We start from the raw sequence: 24,061 nt of genomic DNA, 5'->3' as shown, positions 1-24,061 counted from the left end.
CCGGGCTTGCACAGCCTCCCAGTCCTGCGGGGCCCCTGCACCAGCTCCTCCCTCAGCCTGGGCACCTTCACGTACAGAACTCTTCCTCGTTCTCCAAAACCAACTCCAGCAGCGCCGCCTCCAGGATGCCCTCCCTGATGCTCCCCTCGCACTGGGCTCCCCAGCCCGTTTCCCTCAGTGCACAGCCCACCGTCACCCTCTGCTCCTGCCCCCCTCCGAAGACGGGGCAACGTTCGGCGACAGCCGCCCCAAACTTGGCGAGGCTCAATGGAAACAGGATGACCACCAGCGGGGTCCGGGGAAGGGCCCTGCACACGGCGCCCTCAGGCCTCATGGGATCGGTGTCCGCGATGAGGAAGGACGGACACTGAGCTGTCAGTCCAAGGGCCCCCACACAGGTGCCCCCTCTGCCTGGTCCCCTTCAACTGAGACCAGGGTGCAGGGTGTCCTTTGGGGACAGCCAGTGGGCGGGAGGGCGGGCGGGGCGGGCAGGGGCATGACCCCAGGCCTGGGAGAAGCTTGGCCCGCACTGCAGCCCTTACGGACAGCATCCGGGCTTACAGACAGCATCCGGGCTTACAGACAGCATCCGGGCCTTAGGGACCAGCATCCGGGCCTTACAGACAGCATCCGGGCCTTAGGGACCAGCATCCGGGCCTTAGGGACCAGCATCCGGGCCTTACGGACCAGCATCCGGGCCTTACGGACCAGCATCCGGGCCTTAGGGACCAGCATCCGGGCCTTAGGGACCAGCATCCGGGCCTTAGGGACCAGCATCAGGGCCTTACGGACCAGAATCCGGGCCTTACGGACCAGCATCCGGGCCTTACGGACCAGCATCCGGGCCTTACAGACAGCATCCGGGCCTTAGGGACCAGCATCCGGGCCTTAGGGACCAGCATCCGGGCCTTACAGACAGCATCCGGGCCTTAGGGACCAGCATCCGGGCCTTAGGGACCAGCATCCGGGCCTTACGGACCAGCATCCGGGCCTTACGGACCAGCATCCCGGCCTTACGGACCAGCATCCGGGCCTTAGGGACCAGCATCCGGGCCTTACAGACAGCATCCGGGCCTTACAGACCAGCATCCCGGCCTTACAGACAGCATCCGGGCCTTACAGACAGCATCCGGGCCTTACAGACAGCATCCGGGCCTTACAGACCAGCATCCCGGCCTTACAGACAGCATCCGGGCCTTACAGACCAGCATCCGGGCCTTACGGACCAGCATCCCGGCCTTAGGGACCAGCATCCGAGCCTTACGGACCAGCATCCGGGCCTTACAGACAGCATCCGGGCCTTACGGACCAGCATCCGGGCCTTACAGACAGCATCCGGGCCTTACAGACAGCATCCGGGCCTTAGGGACCAGCATCCGGGCCTTACAGACAGCATCCGGGCCTTACGGACCAGCATCCGGGCCTTACAGACAGCATCCGGGCCTTAGGGACCAGCATCCGGGCCTTACGGACCAGCATCCGGGTTAGGGACCAGCATCCGGGCCTTACAGACAGCATCCGGGCCTTAGGGACCAGCATCCGGGCCTTACAGACAGCATCCGGGCCTTACAGACAGCATCCGGGCCTTAGGGACCAGCATCCGGGCCTTAGGGACGAGCAGCCGGGCCTTAGGGACGAGCAGCCGGGCCTTAGGGACGAGCAGCCGGGCCTTACGGACGAGCAGCCGGGCCTTAGGGACGAGCAGCCGGGCCTTAGGGACGAGCATCCGGGCCTTACGGACCAGCATCCGGGCCTTAGGGACGAGCAGCCGGGCCTTACGGACCAGCATCCGGGCCTTACGGACAGCATCCGGGCCTTACGGACAGCATCCGGGCCTTAGGGACCAGCATCCGGGCCTTAGGGACGAGCAGCCGGGCCTTAGGGACGAGCAGCCGGGCCTTAGGGACAAGCAGCCGGACCTTAGGGAGAGCAGCGGTGTAGGCCCAGCCAGTGGGGAGCACCTTTTCTCAAAGCGTGAAACAGAGAGACCCAAAGGGCCCGGCTGCCTCCTGTGCAGGGCGCCCTGGGGAGGCTCGGGGAGGAGGGGCAGGGAGAAGGGAGGGAAGGGGGTTTGGGGAGCTCCCCTCCCACCGTCTGCAGGGCCCTGCGGGCACCCAGGCCCTGCTCCCTGAGGTCCCGGCAGTGCAGAGAAGGCAGTGACTCCCCAGGGCTCCCGGCGGGGCTGGGTGGGCACGTGGGCGCTGGGCGTTGCCCCTCTGACCCACGGCGACCCTCGTCCCCGCGGAACCTCCCGCCCCTACCGTGTCCTCAGAAGCTGTTTCTCATGCAAATGTCTTCGGAATCCGTGCATTTCAGAAACGTCTCTTTGTGTATATTTAGACTCCGTTTCAAAAGAATTATTCAAAATCAGCGGGTTTGGGTAGATGGGTGTGGAATGGATTGTTGAAGTGCTCGCATCAAAAATACCCCGTGTTCTAAGTGGGTTACAAATACCGCCGTATCGCAGCGGCCCGTTCTGCGCTGACCCGGGCACTCCCGAGGGCGAGCGAGGAAGGGGCGCGGGCACAGAGAGCTCTCCGCTGGGACACCAAGATCCCTGGCGCCCCCTCTGGGACGGGCCATGGGGTCCCTGCAACCTTGAGGCCTGTCCCCCAGGTGCTGCCAGAGAGCACAGGTGTGCTGGCACCACAAGGGCGGGCCACCCGAGGGGAGGGGAGGGGAGGGGAGGGGCGCCCTCGTGCCAGGACGGGGACCTGTCTGCAGCTGGCAGTGCCAAGGGGAGAGGGAACGCGTGTCCGCGACAGGGTCTCATCAAAGGGAAGCTGGGAGGGCACCTGGGCAAGCGCCAGACAAGACCCTCCAAGGCGTGGCGGCCTGAGCACTCCCTTGGCAGCGAGCACGCCCGTCCCACCGCCGGCCACTGCGCTGTGGGCTGTTTAGTGAGACAAACATCAGCTGAGGAGGGAGCCTGTGAGAAGACTGGGAGGCTATCGCTGGAGGAAGTCGCTGTCCACGTGTATTTATTTTTATTTTCTTTAAAGGACTTTTTAAAAACATATAGTTGAATTGATTTCAGTGAGGAAGGGAGGAGAGAGAGATAGAAACATCAAGATGGGAGAGAATCATGGATCGATCGGCTGTCTCCCGGACGCCCCACACTGGGGATCGAGCCCACAACTCGAGCGTGTGCCCAGGACCATGATCTCCTGGGTCATAGGTCAACGCTCAACCACCGAGCCACGCCGGCCGGCCGGGCTGTCTAAGTGTACCTAACACGTCACCACAGGCGGAAATAAGCCGAGACGTACTGTCTTCACAGACGAAACTGACCCAGAGTCAAGGCAACTGCAACAGAAACACTACCAGGGCTGCTTCTGGAACCTCTCGCGGCGGCTCCAAAATAAACGCGGGAGGGGGCAACGGCGAGGGAGGGGCCAGCGCGCCCCTAAGAGTGGGGAGACAGTCCGCCTACCAGACAGCGGCACCAGCCCACAGCTGGGTGACAGACAGCGAAGGGTCGTGTGGCGAGGGGCAGGGACCCAACCACACACGTGGGAGCCGACTGCGGGGAGAGCCGCCAGCCGGCGGGGCGGGCACGGACTGCCCCGCGGACGATGGGAGGGCGGGACTGAATCCCTCGAGGAGAACCAGGCTCTGCAGATGTGTCTCCGTGCCACCCCGCCGGCCCGGGAGCCCACGCGAGGCCCTCCCAGGCGGAGGCCCCAGTTCCCAAGGAGCCCTCGTGGCTGCCCCGCAGCAGCAGTTACTCCCCCCCCCTCCCCCCCCCCCCCGGCGCCCCACCGTGGAGACGACGGAGTTGGCCTGGCCAGGAACTCGCACGGGCGTGAGGGTCTCCGCCTCCGCAACCCGCACAGAGACCATCCCCAGCGACTGTCCTCCCGCCCGGGCCCTCCCGGAGCGGCCAGGTGACACCGCGCCAGGCCTGGGGTCTGTGTCTAGGGGAGGAGGGCACAGCGGACCCTGAAGGATGCCTGGGTGCCCGCCCCCTCCTGCAGAGCAGCAGCCGTGGCGCTGTCTGTGGTGCTGACGCTCAGGCCCGGAGCCCATTTCAACGGTGGGCATGCTGAGGCCCAGGGTCACACGGAAGGTGAGTGACAGGTCAAGCCCAAGTCGCCTGGAATGAGACCGGACACCCCACCCCGACCCGCGGTCAGGCCTCCGTTCTCAAACGCCGAGCCCGTCACAGGGACCGTCCCGGGAGCTGGCCATTCCCCGCGGCCGGGGCTCCAAAGGAGAAGCCAGGGCCCCCAGAACCACGACCAAGGAAGGACAAGGAGGGGGTCGTGGTTAGATTTCCGTCAAGGGCACAGGTCTGGGTCTCGGGCTCCTCGATCCCCCGTGGGGGGCGTGCAGGAGGCAGCTGGTCAGTGACTCTCTCTCATCATTGATGTTTCCCTCTCCCTCTCCCTCTCCCTCTCCCTCTCCCTTCCTCTCTGAGATCAACAAAACAAACAAACATATATACATGCAAGGACAAGGTTGAGGCGTACTCCTGCTCACGCCCTCCCCCCACGCCTCCACGCACCCGTGAGCGCCGGGAGCAGCTCGAGGCTTGCACCTGCCCATCCTGCCCTCTAGAGCCTCATTTAGGCCCGAGAAGGCCCCGCCCAGGAGCCAGGCTGTGGCTCATTAGAGGAGCAGCTCGCCACCCGCACCCTCTCTCTGCAGAGCACGCACTTCAGAGTTTGGATGTGCGCTTGGTTTAATGCTGTTGTTTCTCTTCTCTGCTGTCAGGAGGTAACAGACAAGGAGACAGGTTAATAACTCGTGGGCAGCAGGGTGAGGGGAGCGGGAGCGGCCGGCACCGGGCCCCAGGGTGTCCATCCCCACGGTGCCCCCACTGGCTGTGACCCGGCTCCATCGTGAAGTGGGGGTGGCGCTCTCTGAGCCTGCGGACCGCGCAGGGATGTGGGGAAAGAATCTGCGCTGAGCCATCGCTCAGGGCCGCGCCGAGTCGCTGCGCGCTGCAGCCAGGACCCAGGCGGGACGCAGGACCACCTCCTCTGTGAAGCACGGCGGTGGCCACCCCGCCCAGACAGCTTCCGAGGGGCTCCCCTCCGAATGAGGGCAAGAGGCTGGGCCCACGGGACCCAGAACACTGTTCCTCTGAACTTGAAGGAAAATGGTCTCATTTGCATGCAATTTGCATACAGCTGCTGAAAATGAGCCCACATTCCCCACCACTTTAACACCACATTGTTTCTGCCTTGAAAGGGACCATCCCACGCACACACCAGTCCCCCAACCACCCGCCACGGTGGTGTCCCCTCATCACCTCTGCTGGAGCAGACGGGGTTCACCAGGCAAAGCTGGGGCAGGAGGTAGGGGTGCTGGGCGGAGCACTGGGGCCCTCACGACCGGCCTGGGGAGTCTAACCTCGGCGGGCCGGCCGGTCCAGCTGCAGAGCGTCCTGTCAGCCTCTCAGGCCAGTTCCCATCTCCCTGCCCTCGAACCAGACACCCTGGCCAGGCCCACAGGCGGGGTTAACCCCAACCCTGGTCTATAAAACAGGAATGACGCCTGGCAGGGTCGTGGCTCAGTGACTGAGCGTCGACCTAGGAACCAGGAGGTCAGTGTTGATTCCCGGTCAGGGCACATGCCCAGGGTGCGGGCTCGGTCCCACGCGTGGAGCGTGCGGGAGGTAGCTGATCAACGACTCATCATTGATGTTTCTATCTCTCCCTCTCCCTCTCCCTTCCTCTCTGAAATCAATAGAAATATATTAATAATAATAAATACATAAAACCCAATGTCTCAGGGACCCCAAACCACACACCACCCCCAGCCCAGCGGCGCCCGGCCCGCACCGGGTGAGCAGGCGAGTTGAAGGCGCACAGGCCAAGTGCTGGGCACTGTCAGCTCAGGCTCCGCACGCCTGGGCGGGACTCAGTGCCCCGGCAGCATGGACAGCAGGCGTGGCACCCACGTCCCCGTCACAGCGCCATCCAGCAGGCTCAAAGGAGGGGTCCACCCCCAAAGTCACCATGATGCTGGGTTGCAGCGGCGCCAGCCTTGAACCCAGGCCCGCCAGATCTGGGGGAGCACATGGGGTTCAGGAGCCTTGTCAGAGGGGGCGCTGCCTGAGGCAGGAACCAACATCTGCATTCACCCAGTGCCCATCTGCCCACCACCCACCTTGCACCCACCAAGTTGGCCATTGTCTATCCCCACCCTGGCCCTCGATCTGTTATATATCCACTCACTCATCTGCTCATCTGCCTGCCATTCCTTTGTTCAATCACCTACCTCTCACCCATCCATCCATTCATCCATCTCCTCCCTCCTCTCATCCTCCTTCCTTACATCCACCATCCATCCATCCCCCCTCTTCCATCCATCCACCCATCCATCCATCCATCCACCCATCCCTCCCTCATCCACCCATCCACCCATCCATCCATCCATCCACCCATCCCTCCCTCATCCACCCATCCACCCATCCATCCATCCATCCATCCATCACCCCATCCACCATCCATCCATCCCCCCCATCCATCCATTCCTCATCCACCCATCCACCTATCCATCCACCCATCCATCCATCCATCACACCCTTATCCACCCACCACCCCATCCATCCACCCTTCCACCCATCCATCCATCTCCCCCCTCCTCTCATCCTCCTTCCCTACATATACCATCCATCCATTCCCCCCATCTATCCATCCATCCACTCATCCACTCCTCATCCACCCATTCACCCATCCCCCCCTCATCCACCCATCCCTCCCTCATCCGCCCATCCCTCCCTCATCCACCCATCCATCCCCCCACCCCCCCCCCCCCAGCCGGCAGGGCCCTGCACCCTCCACGGGTGACACTGCAGGAGGCAGGGCGACCACCCTGGAGGCACAGACCCGCCAACCCACCCTCATGCCAGTCCTGGGCTCAGAAATGCCCGTGGGTGTGCCCCTCTCCAGGGAGGTCAGGGCCTGAGGCTTCTGGGATGGGACCGGGGACGAGGCCACGGGCTGTCCCTCTGACTTACTTGGTGCCGGCTGGCTCCGGCCAGGAGCTCACTGGCGGCCTCGGTGTGCGAGGATGCCGCCTCCAGGCTGGCTTCAATACTATCTGCAGATCAGAAAACAGGAGCGGTTATACCTCAAGACCGAGGGGCGGGGACCCAGGGGCGGCACCTCCCCTTCCTGCTCCCTGAGGTCCAGGAGCGGAGTCCGGCCTCCGAGAGGCAGTGGCTGCAGCTGGGCGCCGGGCGCTGGCCTGGCATAGCACTGCCCGGACAGAGGCCCGGAGGTGCCCCTCGGGCAGGACAGCCCCTCAGGACAGGGCAGCGGCCAGGCTGGTAGATTCTGCCCCCTGGGTGGCCCCCACTGGCGGGGCCTCGGCCGCTGAGGAGGACAGGGCTGGCCTTGCAGGTCTGTGGAGCCACGGGGAGGGCTGAGGCCGGGCTGTGAGCACCGCCGGGCGCTGGCCCTCGGGGCGCTGACCAGAGGATGAGCGTCCTGGCCACCCCGGGATGGGAAGTGGCGGGGGATGGGGGGGTCTCAGCCTGCAGCTACCCTGGGCCAGTCACCACGACCCCGCAGGGCCGGCTCCCTCCTCCTGAGCCCCAGGGGCTGCCAGATGGGGTGCAGCCCCCACAGGACCTGCCAGGTCAGGGGCCTCATCAGCCCCGGCCACCGCCTTCCTCTCCTCCTGACCGTCCCGGGCCGGCCAGGGTGGCTCTGCAGGGCCAGCCCATCGCTCAGCCCTAGGCCTGTGCAGGGCACCCAGACTCGGCCAGGCCTCTGGGGGGCAAAGAGAACCCCCTTCAGCACCACCCCCCCAAACACGCCCAGAGCATGGGGTGCACCCCGTGATGCACGGGGCACAGGGGAGACGGGAGAGCTGCCCTCAGAGCCTCAGGCCCAGGCACCGCGGCCACCTCGTGGGATCCTGCTCCACACGCGGGGGGGCCCGTCGCCCACTGCGCCAACCTCCGTCTCCTGCGGGCTGGCGGTGGGCGTGCGTGTCTCGGGGCACCGCCCGGCCGGGCCCGCTCGGGGCTAGCGCTGTGCCAGCTGGTGGCCTTGCCCTTGCTGGGCCCTGGAACGGCACCCAGGCGGGGCCCAGGCGGAGGGCAAAGCCAGCCGGGCAGGAGGGACAGGCCCACGGGAGCAGAGCGCCGCAGACTCGTGGCCCCGCCTCGCCCTGCCCCACCCCGCCCCCACGGGTGTAGGAACAGCCCAGGTGAGGCCCTCCCCATCCCGAGCCGGAGCCGGTCCCTCTGATCAGTCTGCCGCCGGGACTCCATCGCCGTCTGGGTGACGTCTGAGTGTCCGTCCGGCAGGGACACACCACGAGCACACCCTACCCTGCTGCAGGCGGCCGGAGGAGCGAGTGTCGGGAGGACGGTGACAGGGCGGGTTGGAGGCGGAGGGCGCCCTGAGGGGTGACAGGCCCAGGGCAGGTGGTGCCTTCGCCACTCACTCCTCCTGGGGCGCACACGGCACCAGGAGGTCGCGGGGCTCCCCTGGGTCTCAGACATGAACAGAGCCCGGGGCCGGCAGGGCTCAGGCCCGGCGTGGGCTCCCAGGGGGCCTCGCTCAGCCAAGGAGCAGGTGCAGGGGGGACCTGGACCTGGCTGGGTGCTGACCGTATTGGCTCTGGGCACCTGGGCCAGGGGAGCAGCAGGGAAACCACCCTGAGCACCAGTGTGGGGGGGCCACTCAGTGTGGGGGCCACTCCGTGTGGGGGGGCCACTCAGTGTGGGGGGGCCACTCAGTGTGGGGGGGCCACTCCGTGTGGGGGGGGCCACTCCGTGTGGGGGCCACTCCGTGTGGGGGGGCCACTCAGTGTGGGGGGGCCACTCCGTGTGGGGGGGCCACTCAGTGTGGGGGCCACTCCGTGTGGGGGGGCCACTCCGTGTGGGGGGCCACTCCGTGTGGGGGGGGCCACTCAGTGTGGGGGGGCCACTCAGTGTGGGGGGGCCACTCAGTGTGGGGGCCACTCCGTGTGGGGGGGCCACTCAGTGTGGGGGGGGCCACTCAGTGTGGGGGCCACTCCGTGGGGGGGGCCACTCAGTGTGGTGGGGCCACTCCGTGTGGGGGGGCCACTCAGTGTGGGGGGGCCACTCAGTATGGGGGCTGTGTGGGGGGACCACTCAGTGTGGGGGGACCACTCCGTATGGGGGGACCACTCAGTGTGGGGGCTGGCCCATGGGGGCTGGAGGCCCTGAGGGGAGGGACTGGAAACAGCAGGACGCAGCCCCTCCGCAGTCCTGCCCCCCACACACTGCTTCCGAGAAGAGGCCACAGGACCCAGCAGCAGCAGAACCAGGACCTCAGGTGCCCCGCCAGCACTCCCTCTCCTGCCCTCCCTCGTGCAGCCCGGGGCGGGGAGGAACCCGGGGCCATGGAGGCCAGGACCCGTCCAGGAGCAGAATGGGTGGGCCCCTCCTGGATGAACCCCGCCCCCCGGTTTCCTGGGGGGGAGACCGCTCAGACCCCAGAACCCGCCCCGGCCTGGGGAGAGGGCCGCTGGACGGGGAGCAGGTGGCTGGGCGGCGGCGTGGCACCCACCGATGGCCTCTCCTTGCTCCGACACCATGGAGGCCAAGTCCTTGAGGATCTGGGTCACATCCAGCAGGTCGCTCTGTGGAAACAAGACGGCGCCATGAGCTGTCCGGGCTGCCGTGGAGGCCCCGGCCCGGCACCCGAGTGCTGGCGAGAGCCAGCTGCCGACACGCCCGCCTGGTGCCGGGTAAGCCTCCGAGTCAGGGGCAGGGCTGGGGTCTGCACTCTGTCTCCCAGGCCAACCCCAAACTCCCCGAGTGCCGCTGTCCATGGCTTCACATGGGCACGGAGCACAGCGCTGGCCCTGGAGGGCTGAGTCTCGGGCAGGACAGGGTCCCCAGCACTGCCCCGCAGCCCTCACCAGAGGCAAGAGCTCTCTGCTCTCAGTCCCATAGGCACTTCATACCCCACCCGCAACGGGCTCGCTCTGTGTGTCCGCACTGCATAGGCCACACACAGGCGCTGCCCAGTGAATCCTGAAGGTGGTGGGTGGTGGGTAGGTGGGTAGATGGATGATGGGTGGATGGATGGATGGTGGGTGGTGGGTAGTGGGTGGATGGTGGATGGATGGATGGATGGGGGGTGGGTGGGTGGATAGGTGGATAGATGGATAGATGGATGGATGGGTGGATGGTGGATGGATGGTGGGTAGATGGGTGGATGATGGATGGTGGGTGGGTGGATGGATGATGGATGGTGTGTGGGTGGATGGATAGATGGATAGATGGATGGATGGGTGGATGGGTGGATGGCAGATGAATGGATGGATGAATGATGGATGGCTGGATGGATGGATGATTGGTGGATAGAGGGATGGATGGGTAGATGGGTGGATAATGGGTTGTGGGTGGGTGGGTGGATGCATGATGGATGGATGATGGATGGTGGATGGGTGGATGGGTGGATGGATGGATGAGTGGGTGGGTGGATGGTAGATGAATGGATGGATGAATGATGGATGGATGGTTGGATTATGGATGATGGATGGATGGATAGATGATGGCTGGATGGTGGGTAGATGGGTGGATGATGGATGGTGGGTGGGTGGATGGATGATGGATGGTGTGTGGGTGGATGGATAGATGGATAGATGGATGGATGGGTGGATGGGTGGATGGCAGATGAATGGATGGATGAATGATGGATGGCTGGATGGATGGATGATTGGTGGATAGAGGGATGGATGGTAGATGGGTGGATAATGGGTTGTGGGTGGGTGGGTGGATGCATGATGGATGGATGATGGATGGTGGATGGGTGGATGGGTGGATGGATGGATGAGTGGGTGGGTGGATGGTAGATGAATGGATGGATGAATGATGGATGGATGGTTGGATTATGGATGATGGATGGATGGATAGATGATGGCTGGATGATGGATGGGTGGATGATGGATGATGATGGATGATGGATGGATGGATGGATGATGGATGGATGATGGATGATGGTGGATGATGGATGGATGGATGATGGATGATGGATGATAGATGATGGATGGATGGATGATGGATGGTGGATGGGTGGATGGGTGGATGGATGGATGAGTGGGTGGGTGGATGGTAGATGAATGGATGGATGAATGATGGATGGATGGTTGGATTATGGATGATGGATGGATGGATAGATGATGGCTGGATGATGGATGGATGGATGATGGATGATGATGGATGATGGATGGATGGATGGATGGATGATGGATGGATGATGGATGATGGTGGATGATGGATGGATGGATGATGGATGATGGATGATAGATGATGGATGGATGGATGATGGATGATGGATGATGATGGATGATGGATGATGATGATGGAGGATGGATGGATGATGATGGATGATGGATGGATGATGGATGATGGATGGATGGATGATGGATGATGATGGATGATGGATGAATGATGAATGGATGAATGAATGGATGATGAATGGATAATGGATGGTGGGTGAGTAGATGGGTGGATGGATAATGGATGATGGGTGGGTGGGTGGGTGGGTGGGTGGATGGATAATGGGTGGTGGGTGGGTGGGTGGTAGCCCCACTGCTATACAAACGCTGCGTGGCTTCATGAAGCTGGTGTGTGGGGTGAGGAGCAGAAACTTGGACCCTGAGGACTTGGGGCATCCCCTGCCCCACACATCACGCTGCCTCTGGCATCTCCCATGACACCAACTCCAGCTTAACTCCATGTGCCCCGCAGAGCAGCAGAGATGCTGATGAGACAAGCCCACAGCACTCCCATCTGTAAGCCCCGCCCCGCCGGCCCGACCTCCCCGCTCATTGGCTCACTCTGAGACAGGACCGATGGCCACAGGGTCACCGCACCCGGCAGCCTCTGACAGGGAAGCGCAGCTCCTCCCTGGAGCTCCGGGAAGCGCGCGCTCAGCACGACTTAACCCCCACACACCGTGGATCGTATTTCAGTTACTGGGCTTCGCTCTGCGGGATCGGGGCCCACAGCCAGGGAGGCGGTGGCCCTGGGGTCTGTGCAGCCGGGGGGTGCGAGTGCCCGAGCCTGGGCAGTTCTGTGGGAGCTGCGTCACCTGGGCCTTTCCTGGCGCCCTACGGGCCTGGGCGGCCGAGCTGAGGCGCCCCCCTCAGGCCGAGACACCAAGATCACAAGACAGGGCTGCAGGCTCCGGGCCCACAGACAGACTGACCCACCTCCAGACGCCAGGTTCCCGCCCGCCCCGCTGCGGTGCGCTGCCCAACCACCCACCAGCCTCGAGCCGGGCCGGAGTGCACTGGGCCTCGGTGGACAGACCTCTCCTGCGAGGCCGGCCGGGAGGAGGTGCCAAGGAGGAGCGCAGGCCGGCTGGAGTGGGCGTGTCTGGGCACAGGCGCTGGTGGGACAAGCGACCCTCCCGTCACTACAGGGCACCGGGGCCTGGGCAGCCTCAGCTCCGGACGGGGGGGGCGCCCGGGGCAGGTGGGGCCTGGCGCCGAGGCAGCCTGGAGGATCCCCCAGAGGTCTGGATCCCGGGAGCCAGGGCGGGAACCCCACTCCCGCAGTCCCGCCCTCAGTGCTGGGTGTGGGCTTGAGGCTGGCTGCTCGGGGGCCGAAACACCCCTGGAGCTGCCCAGACAGAGTCCTCCGGGCGTCAAGCAGCCCTGACCAGCGTGCACGAGGGTGCCAGGGGCGGGGCGAGTGCCAGGCGTGGGCACCAGAGGGCACGGGACAGCAAGCGTGGGGGCGAGACTGAGAAACCCCTTCGCTAGCAAAGGGTTAAGCTGTGCCACACTTTCCCGCCTGCTGCTGACCGCGGGCTCCTGGGGGCTCCCCTGCCACTGGCTCCCAGACGCTGCACGGGACAAGAAAACCGGGGCGCTCCGAAAAGGCCACTGCGTTCTCCCCATCCATCAGGCAGCCTCCTCTTATCATTAGGGTCTTGGCCACCCTCCACCTAAAAGACGTGGGTTCCAGTTAACGGAGCAGCAAACTCTGCTGGTTTATTCGGTGTTTATAGCTCGGCATCAGCCAGATGTCGGCCAGAGCGGGGACCCTGCCCGGGGCTCACAGCATCAACTGTGGGAGCGCGGGGCCGGCCGCTCAGCCTCAAGCTGCTTCCGGGCCCCTCCTCGCCGGCCTCCTCCCTCCTAAGCTGCCAGGTAGCCATGGCAACCGAGCAGCTGGGGCTCTGAGCTGGCACCTGGGTCAGGTGACAGGATGCTCCAGCTCCGAGGGGAGCAGGGCGCCCGGTGCTCGCAGGTGAGCAGGTGAGCTGGGCTTGCAGACCCCGCTGGGAGGGGGCCATGGTGGGTCCAGGCCTGCGGGCCAGACCAGCGCCTGGTCAGCCCGCTGCGTTGGCAATGGGAGGGCACGCGCCCTCTCCTCTGGCCTCTCCCTCCCCAGGAGACGGGCTCTGCCCTACCTGGCGTGGCTGCGGTGACCGCCCACGTCCTTCCCATCCGGGAAGGAGGCCAGCACGGGGCCGGCTCAGAACCCGGAGGACAGCCCGTCCGGCGGCCGGGCGCGAGGCCCAGCAAGGCCCCACCCGCGTGGCCCGGGCCAAGTGACAGGGCTTCTCCAGCTTTGGTGACACTGGAACGTGGGTGTCACTCCCACGGGGCTCTTGTGGGGGCTGATGAGAAGGTGCGTGTGAGCCAGTCCGCAGAGCCTCTCACCACAGCCTTCCAGGAGCCTCACCCACACTCACCCACCCTCACCATCACCCACTCCCACCATCACCCACCCCCACCCCCACCATCACCCACCCCACCCCCACCATCACCCACCCCACCCCCACCATCACCCACCCCCACCCCACCATCACCCACCCCTACCATCACCCACCCCCACCCCACCATCACCCACCCCTACCATCACCCACCCCCACCCCACCATCACCCACCCCCACCCCCACCATCACCCACCATCACCCACCCCACCCCCACCATCACCCACCCCACTCCTACCATCACCCACCCCCACCCCACCATCACCCACCCCCACCCCCACCATCACCCACCATCACCCACCCCACCCCCACCATCACCCACCCCACTCCTACCATCACCCACCCCCACCATCACCCACCCCACCCCTACCATCACCCACCCCCACCATCACCCACCCCACCCCTACCATCACCCACCCCCCACCATCACCCACCCCACCCCTACCATCACCCACCCCCACCCCACCATCACCCACCCCACCCCCACCATCACCCACCCCCACCATCACCCACCCCCACCCCCACCATCACCCACCCCCACCCCCACCATCACCCACCCCCACCATCACCCACCCCCACCATCACCCACCCCACCCCCACCATCACCCACCCCACCCCCACCATCACCCACCCCACCCCCACCATCACCCACCCCCACCATCACCCACCCCCACCATCACCCACCCCCACCCCACTATCACCCACCCCCACCATCACCCACCCCCACCATCACCCACCCCCACCATCACCCACCCCCACCATCACCCACCCCACCCCTACCATCACCCACCCCCACCATCACCCACCCCACCCCCACCATCACCCACCCCACCCCTACCATCACCCACCCCACCCCCACCATCACCCACCCCACCCCCACCATCACCCACCCCCACCCCTACCATCACCCACCCCACCCCCACCATCACCCACCCCCACCCCTACCATCACCCACCCCACCCCCACCATCACCCACCCCCACCCCTACCATCACCCACCCCACCCCCACCATCACCCACCCCCACCCCTACCATCACCCACCCCACCCCCACCATCACCCACCCTCACCATCACCCACCCCCACCCCTACCATCACCATCACCCACCCCCACCATCACCCACCATCACCCACCCCCACCATCACCCACCCCCACCATCACCCACCCCTACCATCACCCACCCCCACCATCACCCACCCCTACCATCACCCACCCCCACCATCACCCACCCCACCCCCACCATCACCCACCCCCACCCCTACCATCACCCACCCCACCCCCACCATCACCCACCCCCACCCCTACCATCACCCACCCCACCCCCACCATCACCCACCCTCACCATCACCCACCCCCACCCCTACCATCACCATCACCCACCCCCACCATCACCCACCATCACCCACCCCCACCATCACCCACCCCCACCATCACCCACCCCTACCATCACCCACCCCCACCATCACCCACCCCTACCATCACCCACCCCCACCATCACCCACCCCACCCCCACTATCACCCACCCCCACCATCACCCACCCCACCCCCACCATCACCCACCCCCACCCCCACCATCACCCACCCCCACTCCACCCCACCATCACCCACCCCACCCCCACCATCACCCACCCCCACCCCCACCATCACCCACCCCCACTCCACCCCACCATCACCCACCCCACCCCCACCATCACCCACCCCACCCCCAATCCCTACCACCCTTCCACCCACCCACCATCCCCCACCCATCATTCTCCATCCTCCATCATCCACTGACCCCCACCCATCTACCCACCCCCCTCACTCTCCACCATCCCCACCCCCACCACCCCACCCACCCTTTGTCCAAGAAGCAGTCACTGAGCCCAGACAGTGTCCTTGGCCTTTCGGGGCTGGGAACACAGCAGTGACGGGGCAAACCCTGCCTCCGGGGCCTCCGCTCTGGTGGACAGAGACACAACGAGATCATCAGCTGAACAGGAGTCAGACCAGGCAGGGCACTGAAGCCTCGCTGTGGCACAGGGACCCCAGGCCCCGCTTGCCCGGGGCTGTATGCTCAGCAGCAAGCAGAGGGCGCGGGACGGACAGCCTAGGGCGGAGAGTGTAGGACGGAGGTGCATGGCCGCAGGACTGGCAGTGGGAACTCCACCTTGTTGTGGAGGGCCCCGCAGGGAGGGCCCCGGGCAGGGAGGGCCCCCGGGCAGGGAGGGCCCCGGGCAGGAAGGGCCCCCGGCAGGGAGGGCCCCGGGCAGGGAGGGCCCCGGGCAGGGAGGGCCCCCGGCAGGGAGGGCCCCGGGCAGGGAGGGCCTGGCCTCTGGTACGGCTGTGGTGAATGGACGGGCCACCAAGTGCAGCAGACAGGCCTGGGGACAGAGCTGCAGAGCCTGGTCGCACGCAGACCCACGGTTGCGGGGGGAGTAGGCAGGCCCTGGACACGACTTAAATGGGGCCCAGACACCACCTCGGGCCACATCTACCCTGAGTCCTCACACCCGCCAGCCTGTGCCTCTGCGCAAACCCAGTTAGAGCCGCGGCCGTCACTGAGGGCCTGCCTCCCTCCTCCCCGCTCCTGGCTGGCTCTGCGGCTGCTAGCGGCCCGCACCCCCCAGCGGCACCGACACCTGGACCCTCGGGGCCTGGCCCACTTGGGGCGTCAGGGGTTACCCTTGGCCTCGGATGAGAGGCAGGGAGAGAGCACCGGGACAAGCAGTGCCCCAGCCAGCGCCCCCTGCAGGGCCCCCAGACCCAGGCAGGTGCAGGCCTCGGCCCCCCTGGGCAGGCCCTCCTGACCCACCTCACCCGGGAGGGGCCAGGCAGCTCCAGGCAAATGCCATCGGGGTGATGACGGGAGCCCTTCCTGTGGCCGTGCCGTCAGGAAGCTGGTAACGGCGAGCGCCTCTGCAATGTGTGTGCCCCGGCCGCGGCCACAGGGACTGAGCCGACCCCCAGGGCAGGCCCAGCTCTGCTGGACGGCTGTGCCCGACTGGGAAACCAGGGTGGCAGGCAAGACACCGAGCGAGTTCTGACGGGTCCCCTGGTCCCACCTCTCCACACACCGCCCCCCCCCTCCGGGGCCAGGGAGGGCCCCCTGCGGCTCAGATGGGAGCAGCCTCAGTCCGCTGACTACAGGGTGTCGCCACCACAGGGAACCCAGGGTCCAGTGCACACGCACACAGCACAGGAGCACACAGCGCACACGCACACAACACAGGCGCACACGGCGCACACACGCACACGGCACAGGTGCACACAACACAGGCGCACACAACACAGGCGCACACAACACAGGCGCACACGGCGCACACGCACACACCGCACACACACGCACACGCACAGGCCTCACCTCGAGCCGCAGGACGGCCTCCTCGCGCAGCCGCATGGCCTCCAGGTCCTGCTCCGTGAGCTCGGGGAGCAGCGCCTGTGCCGGTTCCTGTCGGGTGCTGTCGCCCCCATGGAAGTTCTCCTCCTGGTCAGCCGGTGCGGCCGGAGGGGCCCAGGGACCCTGTGATGATGACAGGCCGTTACCACGGGCGCACGCCTGCCACACGCCCCGGCCCCTCGGCCAGCAGCGGCTCCTCTGTGAGGCTGTCTTGGCTCACCCACCAGGCGCCTCAGGGAGCCTGTCTCCCACCCCACCCCCACCCCCACCCCATCCCCTACTCCCACCCCCACCTCTCATCCCCTACCCCACCCCCATCCCCCACCCCCATCCCCCACCCCACCCCTATCCCCCACCCCACCCCACCCCATCTCTCATCCCCTACCCCACCCCGACCCCCATCCCCCACCCCCACCCCATCCCCAACCCCACCCCCACCTCTCATCCCCTACCCCACCCCACCCCCATCCCCCACCCCACCCCTATCCCCTACCCCACCCCACCCCATCTCTCATCCCCTACCCCACCCCACCCCCATCCCCCACCCCCACCCCCACCTCTCATCTCCTACCCCACCCCATCCCCATCCCCCACCCCCTACCCTACCCCCTATCCCCCACCTTACCCCTATCCCCCACCCCACCCCACCCCCCATGTCTCATCCCCTACCCCACCCTGGCCCCCATCCCCCACCTCCCACCCCACCCCCTACCATACCCCCTATCCCCCACCCCACCCCCATCCCCCACCTCTCATCCCCTATCCCCATGGTCGGCAAACTGCGGCTCACGAGCCACATTCGGCTCTTTGGCCCCTTGAGTGTGGCTCTTCCACAAAATGCCACGTGCAGGCGCACACGTACAGGGCGATTGAAACTTCGTGGCCCATGCGCAGAAGTCGGTTTTCAGCTCTCAAAAGAAATTTCAATCGTTGTCCTGTTGATATTTGGCTCCGTTGACTCATGAGTTTGCCGACCACCGCCCCACCCCACCCCCACCCAGGCGGGGCAGTGGGCCCGGGCCTCCCCCTGTGCTGGGGTTTCGTCCCCGCAGAGCCACTGGGCACGGGGCTGCTGTGCGTGGTGGGCAGGGGTCAGAACCAGGCGGACACCGGCCCTGCCCTGCAGCGTGCACGTGCCTCTGGCCACCCCAAGCCCGGCTGCAGCGGGCCCGTGTCAGCACCCCCCCCCACCCCCCCGCCTCAGCCAGGGCCACGCAGCGGCCTCCCAGAGCGTCCATGGCCCCTGCCTCCCGGTGATCACTCCAGGGGGTCAGGGGACCCGCTCAGCCTGGGGCCTGCCGATCGTGAGCAGGGTCCCCTGGGCGACAGCTACGGCCATGCTTGCCCCCCCCCCCGCACCCCAGCCCCGCGCAGGAACATGATCCAGTCTCTAGTCCTTCCCGCACATTTGGGACAGGAAGGCTGCCGGCCGGGCCTGGGGACAGCGAGAGCCCAGCACCCAGACGTGCTTGCTGCGCACGGAAACCGGGAAGTCCACACACAAGAACTGCAGCAGGCCCGCGCCTCCGGACAGGAGAGGGCGAGGGGAGGGGGACTCAAGACAGGAGACAGGTCGGGGGGAGGGGGGCTCAGGACAGGAGATGGGTGAGGGGGGGGGGGCGCTCAGGACAGGAGCCGGGCGAGGGGAGGGCTCAGGACAGGAGACAGGCCAGGGGGAGGGGGGGCTCAGGACAGGAGACAGGCCAGGGGGGAGGGGGGTCTCAGGACAGGAGACAGGCCAGGGGGAGGGCTCAGGACAGGAGATGGGCGGGGGGACGGCTCAGCGAGACCCCGCAGGCCTTCCCTTTCCTGAAAGGACCAGAAAGCGCCCTTATTCTCCTCACAAAGGCCCGATTTGGGTCTTCAGCTCCAGCGGGTCGGGAGCTGCGCCGCGGCCCAGGGTGGGCGGAGGGGCCCTGTGATGCGTTTCCTGCGCCAGGCGGCAACAAAGCCGGCTTTCTCCTCCCTCCGGGGCCGAGGCTGCGGGTCCCCTCTGACACGCAGGAGAGCCACAGCCCGCGTGCGGCTGGAGAGTCCTTTCCCGTGAGAAAGATGAAACCCTGGGGGTCATTCCGGGCAGCCCTGAGGACACCCACCCCAGGGTCAGTAAGGAGCACAGAGCCTCGGGGCTCCGGGCAACAAGCCACCCCCCCCCCCCCCCCCCGCCCAGTGCTCCTGCCTGGACCGCCGGCCGGGGACAGGGCCCCATGGGAGGCAGAGCCGCGTGGAGCCGGGTGGGGTCACCTCGCCGTGCACAGCTCACGGATTCCTGGACATCCTCTCACCTTCCCTCACTCCTCAGAGCAGCACTGACCGTTCTCCTTAAAGGAATTCCACGGGGACGTGACGGGGGGTCGTGCTGCTGAGCACAGCATGGCCCCCGGGGGGAGCCCTGGGAGGAGCTGACGTCACGTAGGTCACGGCTCGAGGTGACAGGCGTCCCCGTGTTCCCAGGAACCACTGCCCCTCCCCCCCCCACTGCGTGAGATTCCAGGCGCCCCAGCCTCGTCCACGAGGTGCTGCCCGCCCGTGTCTTTGTCATTTTGGGGGTGCGAGGAGGTATGGGGGTCCACTTTGCCCGCTCCCAATGACGCAGGCTGAGAGCACGTGCCCCCTGCCATGCGCCGGCCTAAGGCTTCGCCCTTTTTGGTTCTTGAATGGAGCTGTCGCCTCGTCCCCATGGATTTGAGAGAGGGCGGTGCACGGAATTCGCCCACGGGTAGGGCCCCTAGGCCTGGCCGGTGATCAGGCCGATCGGGGCCTTCCTTCTGGCCGCCTGCCAGGGCCTTCCTTGGTTCCGCGTCGCCCCCCTCGTCAGCACACATCATAGCGAGCGATTGAACTCCCGGTCGAACTCCCGAGGGGACACTTTGCATATTAGCCTCTTATCGAGATAGATGGCTGTGAGTCCTTTCCAGATAGGAGTTGTGCAAACACCTCCGCTTACTCTGCCTCTTCACCCTCTGAAGGGTGTGTTGGCTTTAACAAAGTCAGGCTCACCAGCCGTCTTCCTTGTGGCTGGGGCTTCCTCGTCGGCCGGGAAGACACTGGCGGGCACTTTCTCTCGGGCTCAGAGGGGTCTTCCCACTGTCCCCGGACTCCGTTTCCTCGGGAAGTCAGACGTACGTCTTATTGCTCCTTTTTAAACAACGTGACTTTTTTCTGAGGCTTTAATCGGCTTTTAAGGTTTTATTTTTGCCTTTCTCGTTCAAAATTTTATGTTGATGTGACAGGACACATTTATCCTATTTATCGTAGAACTGAAGCATTTGGACACTTCTGGAAAATTCTCAACCGTCACCTCGTCAACCGTTCATTGTTCCTCCCCGCTGCCTCGCCCCCACCCTTGTTCGTCTAGGCCAGGGGTCCTCAAACTTTTTAAACAGGGGGCCAGTTCACTGTCCCTCAGACCGTTGGAGGGCCGGAATATAGTTTAAAAAAAAAAAAACTATGAACAAATTCCTATGCGCACTGCGGGCCCGGGACGCGTCGGCTGCTAAGCAGGACAGGCAGCGGCACCCGGCGGGCCAGATCCATGTCCTCGGCGGGCCGCATGTGGCCCGTGGGCCGTAGTTTGAGGACCCCTGGTCTAGACCTCAGTGACACTTTTCTAGGTTGCCCATCGCTTCTACTCATGGGAGGGTTGGTCTGACAGAAGTCAGCGAGTGGAACCGCCAGCTACTGCCCCGGACCAGGCCCAGCCACAGACCTAAGGTCCAATACCAACTTTTACTTTATATGTTTTCATTGGTGTCAGAGAGGAAGGCAGAGGGAGAGAAAGAAACATCCGTGATGAGAGAGAATCACTGGTCGGCTGCCTCCTGCACGCCCCACCCTGGGGATCAGGCCTCGTACTTGACCTCCTGTTCACAGGCTGACAAACAACCACGGAGCCACACCGGCCGGTTGTCCAATGCCAACTATTTAAAAGGCCATTTGTCCAAGCGGACCCCTGCGACCAAGGCCCTGCCCTCAGCCCCTCCTGCTCTTCCCTGGCACCAGCCGGACCCTGTGCGGTCCCCTCCGCCACGGCCATGGCGAGTCCCCGGCACCCACCTGCTGCCTGCCGCCCCTCTGTGCCGCGGGAAGCAGAGCTCGGGACTTCTCCGCAATTTTCTGTGGGGAACAGCACCGGGGGACAAGGGAAGAACAGGAAAGGCAGGAGGAGAGAAGCGATGGTCAGACAGACAGGAAGCACCGGGCGGTGCCTGACAGCAGAGCACGGCCGCCCCGGGAGGGTGCAGCCCTCAGGGTGGCAGGAAAACCGGGCGTGCGGCCGCCCTGCCGAGGACGAGGGCCCGTGGCACAGCCTCGCCCAGGCACCTGACTCCCCGGCCTCGCTCCCCACCATCAGAAGGGGCGACAGCTGGCTCCCCACCTGCTGGGAGGCCGTCATGCGGACATCTCCTGGGGGGCACCAGAGGGCCCATCCTTCCCTGCACACACCCTGCGGTCACCCCGCGAGGATGGCCCTTCCTCTGCTGTGGGGGCGGGGACCGCACAAGCCCAGCCCAGGCGCGACGGCGCGTGGGTGCCCGAGGGAGCGAGGCCCAGCACCCGGCCGGCACCATCGCCCACCAGCGCCCCCGCCCACAGGCACCTCACCGTCTGCACCGCTCCGTAGCGCTGAATGGCGTCGGAGAGCTGAGCTTTCAGGCAGTCCAACTGAAGCCGCTCCTGCTGCAGAGAGAGAGAGAGAGGAGAGAGAGAGAGAGAGAGAGAGAGAGAGAGAGAGAGAGCCTTAAACACCTGGGCCTCCAGCCCCTGCCTCCCTGTGGCTTCAGGTCCCACACTCCTGTGCCCTCCTGGCAGCGGCTGCACTGCGCTCCTCCTCCATCCATCCCAGCCTCGCCGCCATCATCACCTCCACGATCACCTCCACCATCACCACCTCCATCACCTCCACCACCACCACCTCCCACCATCACCTCCACCACCATCACCTCCACCTCCACCACCACCTCCAGCACCACCTCCACCACCATCACCTCCACCACCATCACCTCCACCACCACCACCTCCACCATCACCTCCACCACCATCACCTCCACCACAACCTCCACCACCACCACCTCCACCACCACCTCCAGCACCACCTCCACCACCATCACCTCCACCACCATCACCTCCACCATCACCTCCACCATCACCTCCACCACCATCACCTCCACCATCACCTCCACCACCACCACCTCCACCATCACCTCCACCACCATCACCTCCACCATCACCTCCACCACCATCACCTCCACCACCATCACCTCCACCACCATCACCACCATCACCTCCACCACCATCACCTCCACCACCACCACCTCCACCATCACCTCCACCACCATCACCTCCACCATCACCTCCACCACCATCACCTCCACCATCATCACCTCCACCACCATCACCTCCACCACCATCACCTCCACCACCATCACCTCCACCACCATCACCACCATCACCTCCACCACAATCACCACCACCATCACCTCCACCACCATCACCTCCACCATCACCTCCACCACCATCACCTCCACCATCACCTCCACCACCATCACCACCACCATCACCTCCACCATCACCTCCACCACCATCACCTCCACCATCACCTCCACCACCATCACCTCCACCACCATCACCTCCACCACCATCACCTCCACCATCACCTCCACCACCATCACCACCACCATCACCTCCACCATCACCTCCACCATCACCTCCACCACCATCACCTCCACCATCACCATCACCTCCACCACCATCACCTCCACCACCATCACCTCCACCACCATCACCTCCACCACCATCACCTCCACCATCACCTCCACCACCACCATCACCTCCACCATTAGAACCACTCATCCCCATCTACATCAGCACCCAGTGCCATCACCCCATCCCCTCACACCACAGCTCGTCTCCAGGCACAGCCAGAATCACCGTGGACACCCACCACCCAATTCCCATGGACACCCTAACTGCCCAGCCTGCTGCCAAGTGCAGCTGAGCTCTTGGCATTGGCACTCTGTGCCCCAAGCCAGCCGGAGCGTTGTGCCTGCAGACCTGCCCTGCACGCCCGGCCCTCACTCCCAGCCCACAGGATGCCTCTGCCCGCCTGCCGGTCCCCGCACGCCTCAGGACATACCTGGGAGCAGCCCCCCAGCAGCTCCGACAGCCGCTTCACCCCACTGGTGCTGGTGGCGATGGTGCGGTTGGTCTCCTGCTGCGCCAGGTGCCTGAGGCAGGCGGGGGGGAGGCGGGCGCGGGACCGGCAGGGAGACAGAGGGAGACAGGGAGGAAGGGGCAGGAGGACAGGAGACCGGAGAGGAAAGGGGAGAGGAACACCAGCAGAAAGCAAGAGGCCAAAAGACGACAGGAAACAGGAAGAACGGCCGAGGGTCAGGGGAGGGAGGAGAGCGCCAGGCAGGCCCCAGGGACAGACAGACGGAAACGGGGAGCAGAGAGCAGAGGAGGGAGAGGGGAGGAGGCCACGGTGACTGCAGGTCGGGGAGCCCGTGCAACACCAGCCGGCCCTCGCCAGGACCCTCGGGCCCACCCAGTCGGTGCCTGCCCCCCCACCCCACCACCAAGGGGGCCCAGTCTCCAGCCCTCCCTGGGGAAAGGCCCCTGGGGGGTCAGCATGGTCGGGAGTCTGGGCTGGCCCTGCAGGTCTGAGGTGCCAGCCCCAGGAGCTGTGACCTGGAAGGACCAGGGATCCCGGCCCTCGCCTGCCTGCAGCCGACCCCTGGCCCTCGGACTGAGGACGCCCGAGCAGACCCAGCCTCAGGCCTCCTGTGGACACACACGGGCGAGGCAGGGCCTGGCCCGGCTTTGGCCCCGGCAAATACCAGAGGACGCTCCTGACCCGCGAGCTCCAGGCGGTGCCCCTGCTCCCTGCAGAACCCCACATGCGGCACACGGCTCACAAGGTGGACGCCCCTCAGGAACGGGCAGCCAGGCCCCCAACACCCATCACAGAGCATGTGAGTGCGGCTCAGAGAGGAAGAGGGCGTTCGGCGTGG

General features: G+C 65.3%; 1 protein-coding gene across 9 annotated transcripts in view; it reads right to left on the bottom strand.

Moving 5' to 3' along the window:
- Nucleotides 1-24,061, bottom strand: part of TSNARE1 (t-SNARE domain containing 1) — a 113,927-nt gene that overhangs the window by 76,524 nt on the left and 13,342 nt on the right. For 7 of the 9 annotated variants that reach the window (XM_080646843.1, XM_080646840.1, XM_080646841.1 and 4 more), the window contains 6 exons: nt 23,185-23,275; nt 21,654-21,728; nt 21,105-21,164; nt 17,013-17,171; nt 9,501-9,573; nt 6,971-7,053 (listed from right to left, as the gene is read on the bottom strand). In XM_080646843.1, coding sequence (XP_080502969.1) covers nt 6,971-7,053; nt 9,501-9,573; nt 17,013-17,171; nt 21,105-21,164; nt 21,654-21,728; nt 23,185-23,275 — 541 coding nt within the window. The remainder of the gene's footprint in view (nt 1-6,970; nt 7,054-9,500; nt 9,574-17,012; nt 17,172-21,104; nt 21,165-21,653; nt 21,729-23,184; nt 23,276-24,061) is intronic. The other 2 variants (XM_080646845.1, XM_080646842.1) reach the window with 1 other exon arrangement.

Source organism: Plecotus auritus, assembly GCF_963455305.1.
Source record: "Plecotus auritus genome assembly, chromosome: 11".
NCBI classification, from domain to species: Eukaryota; Metazoa; Chordata; class Mammalia; order Chiroptera; family Vespertilionidae; genus Plecotus; species Plecotus auritus.
The sequence above is the reverse complement of the archived record's forward strand: the minus strand, read 5'-3'. Positions and strand labels throughout refer to the sequence as shown.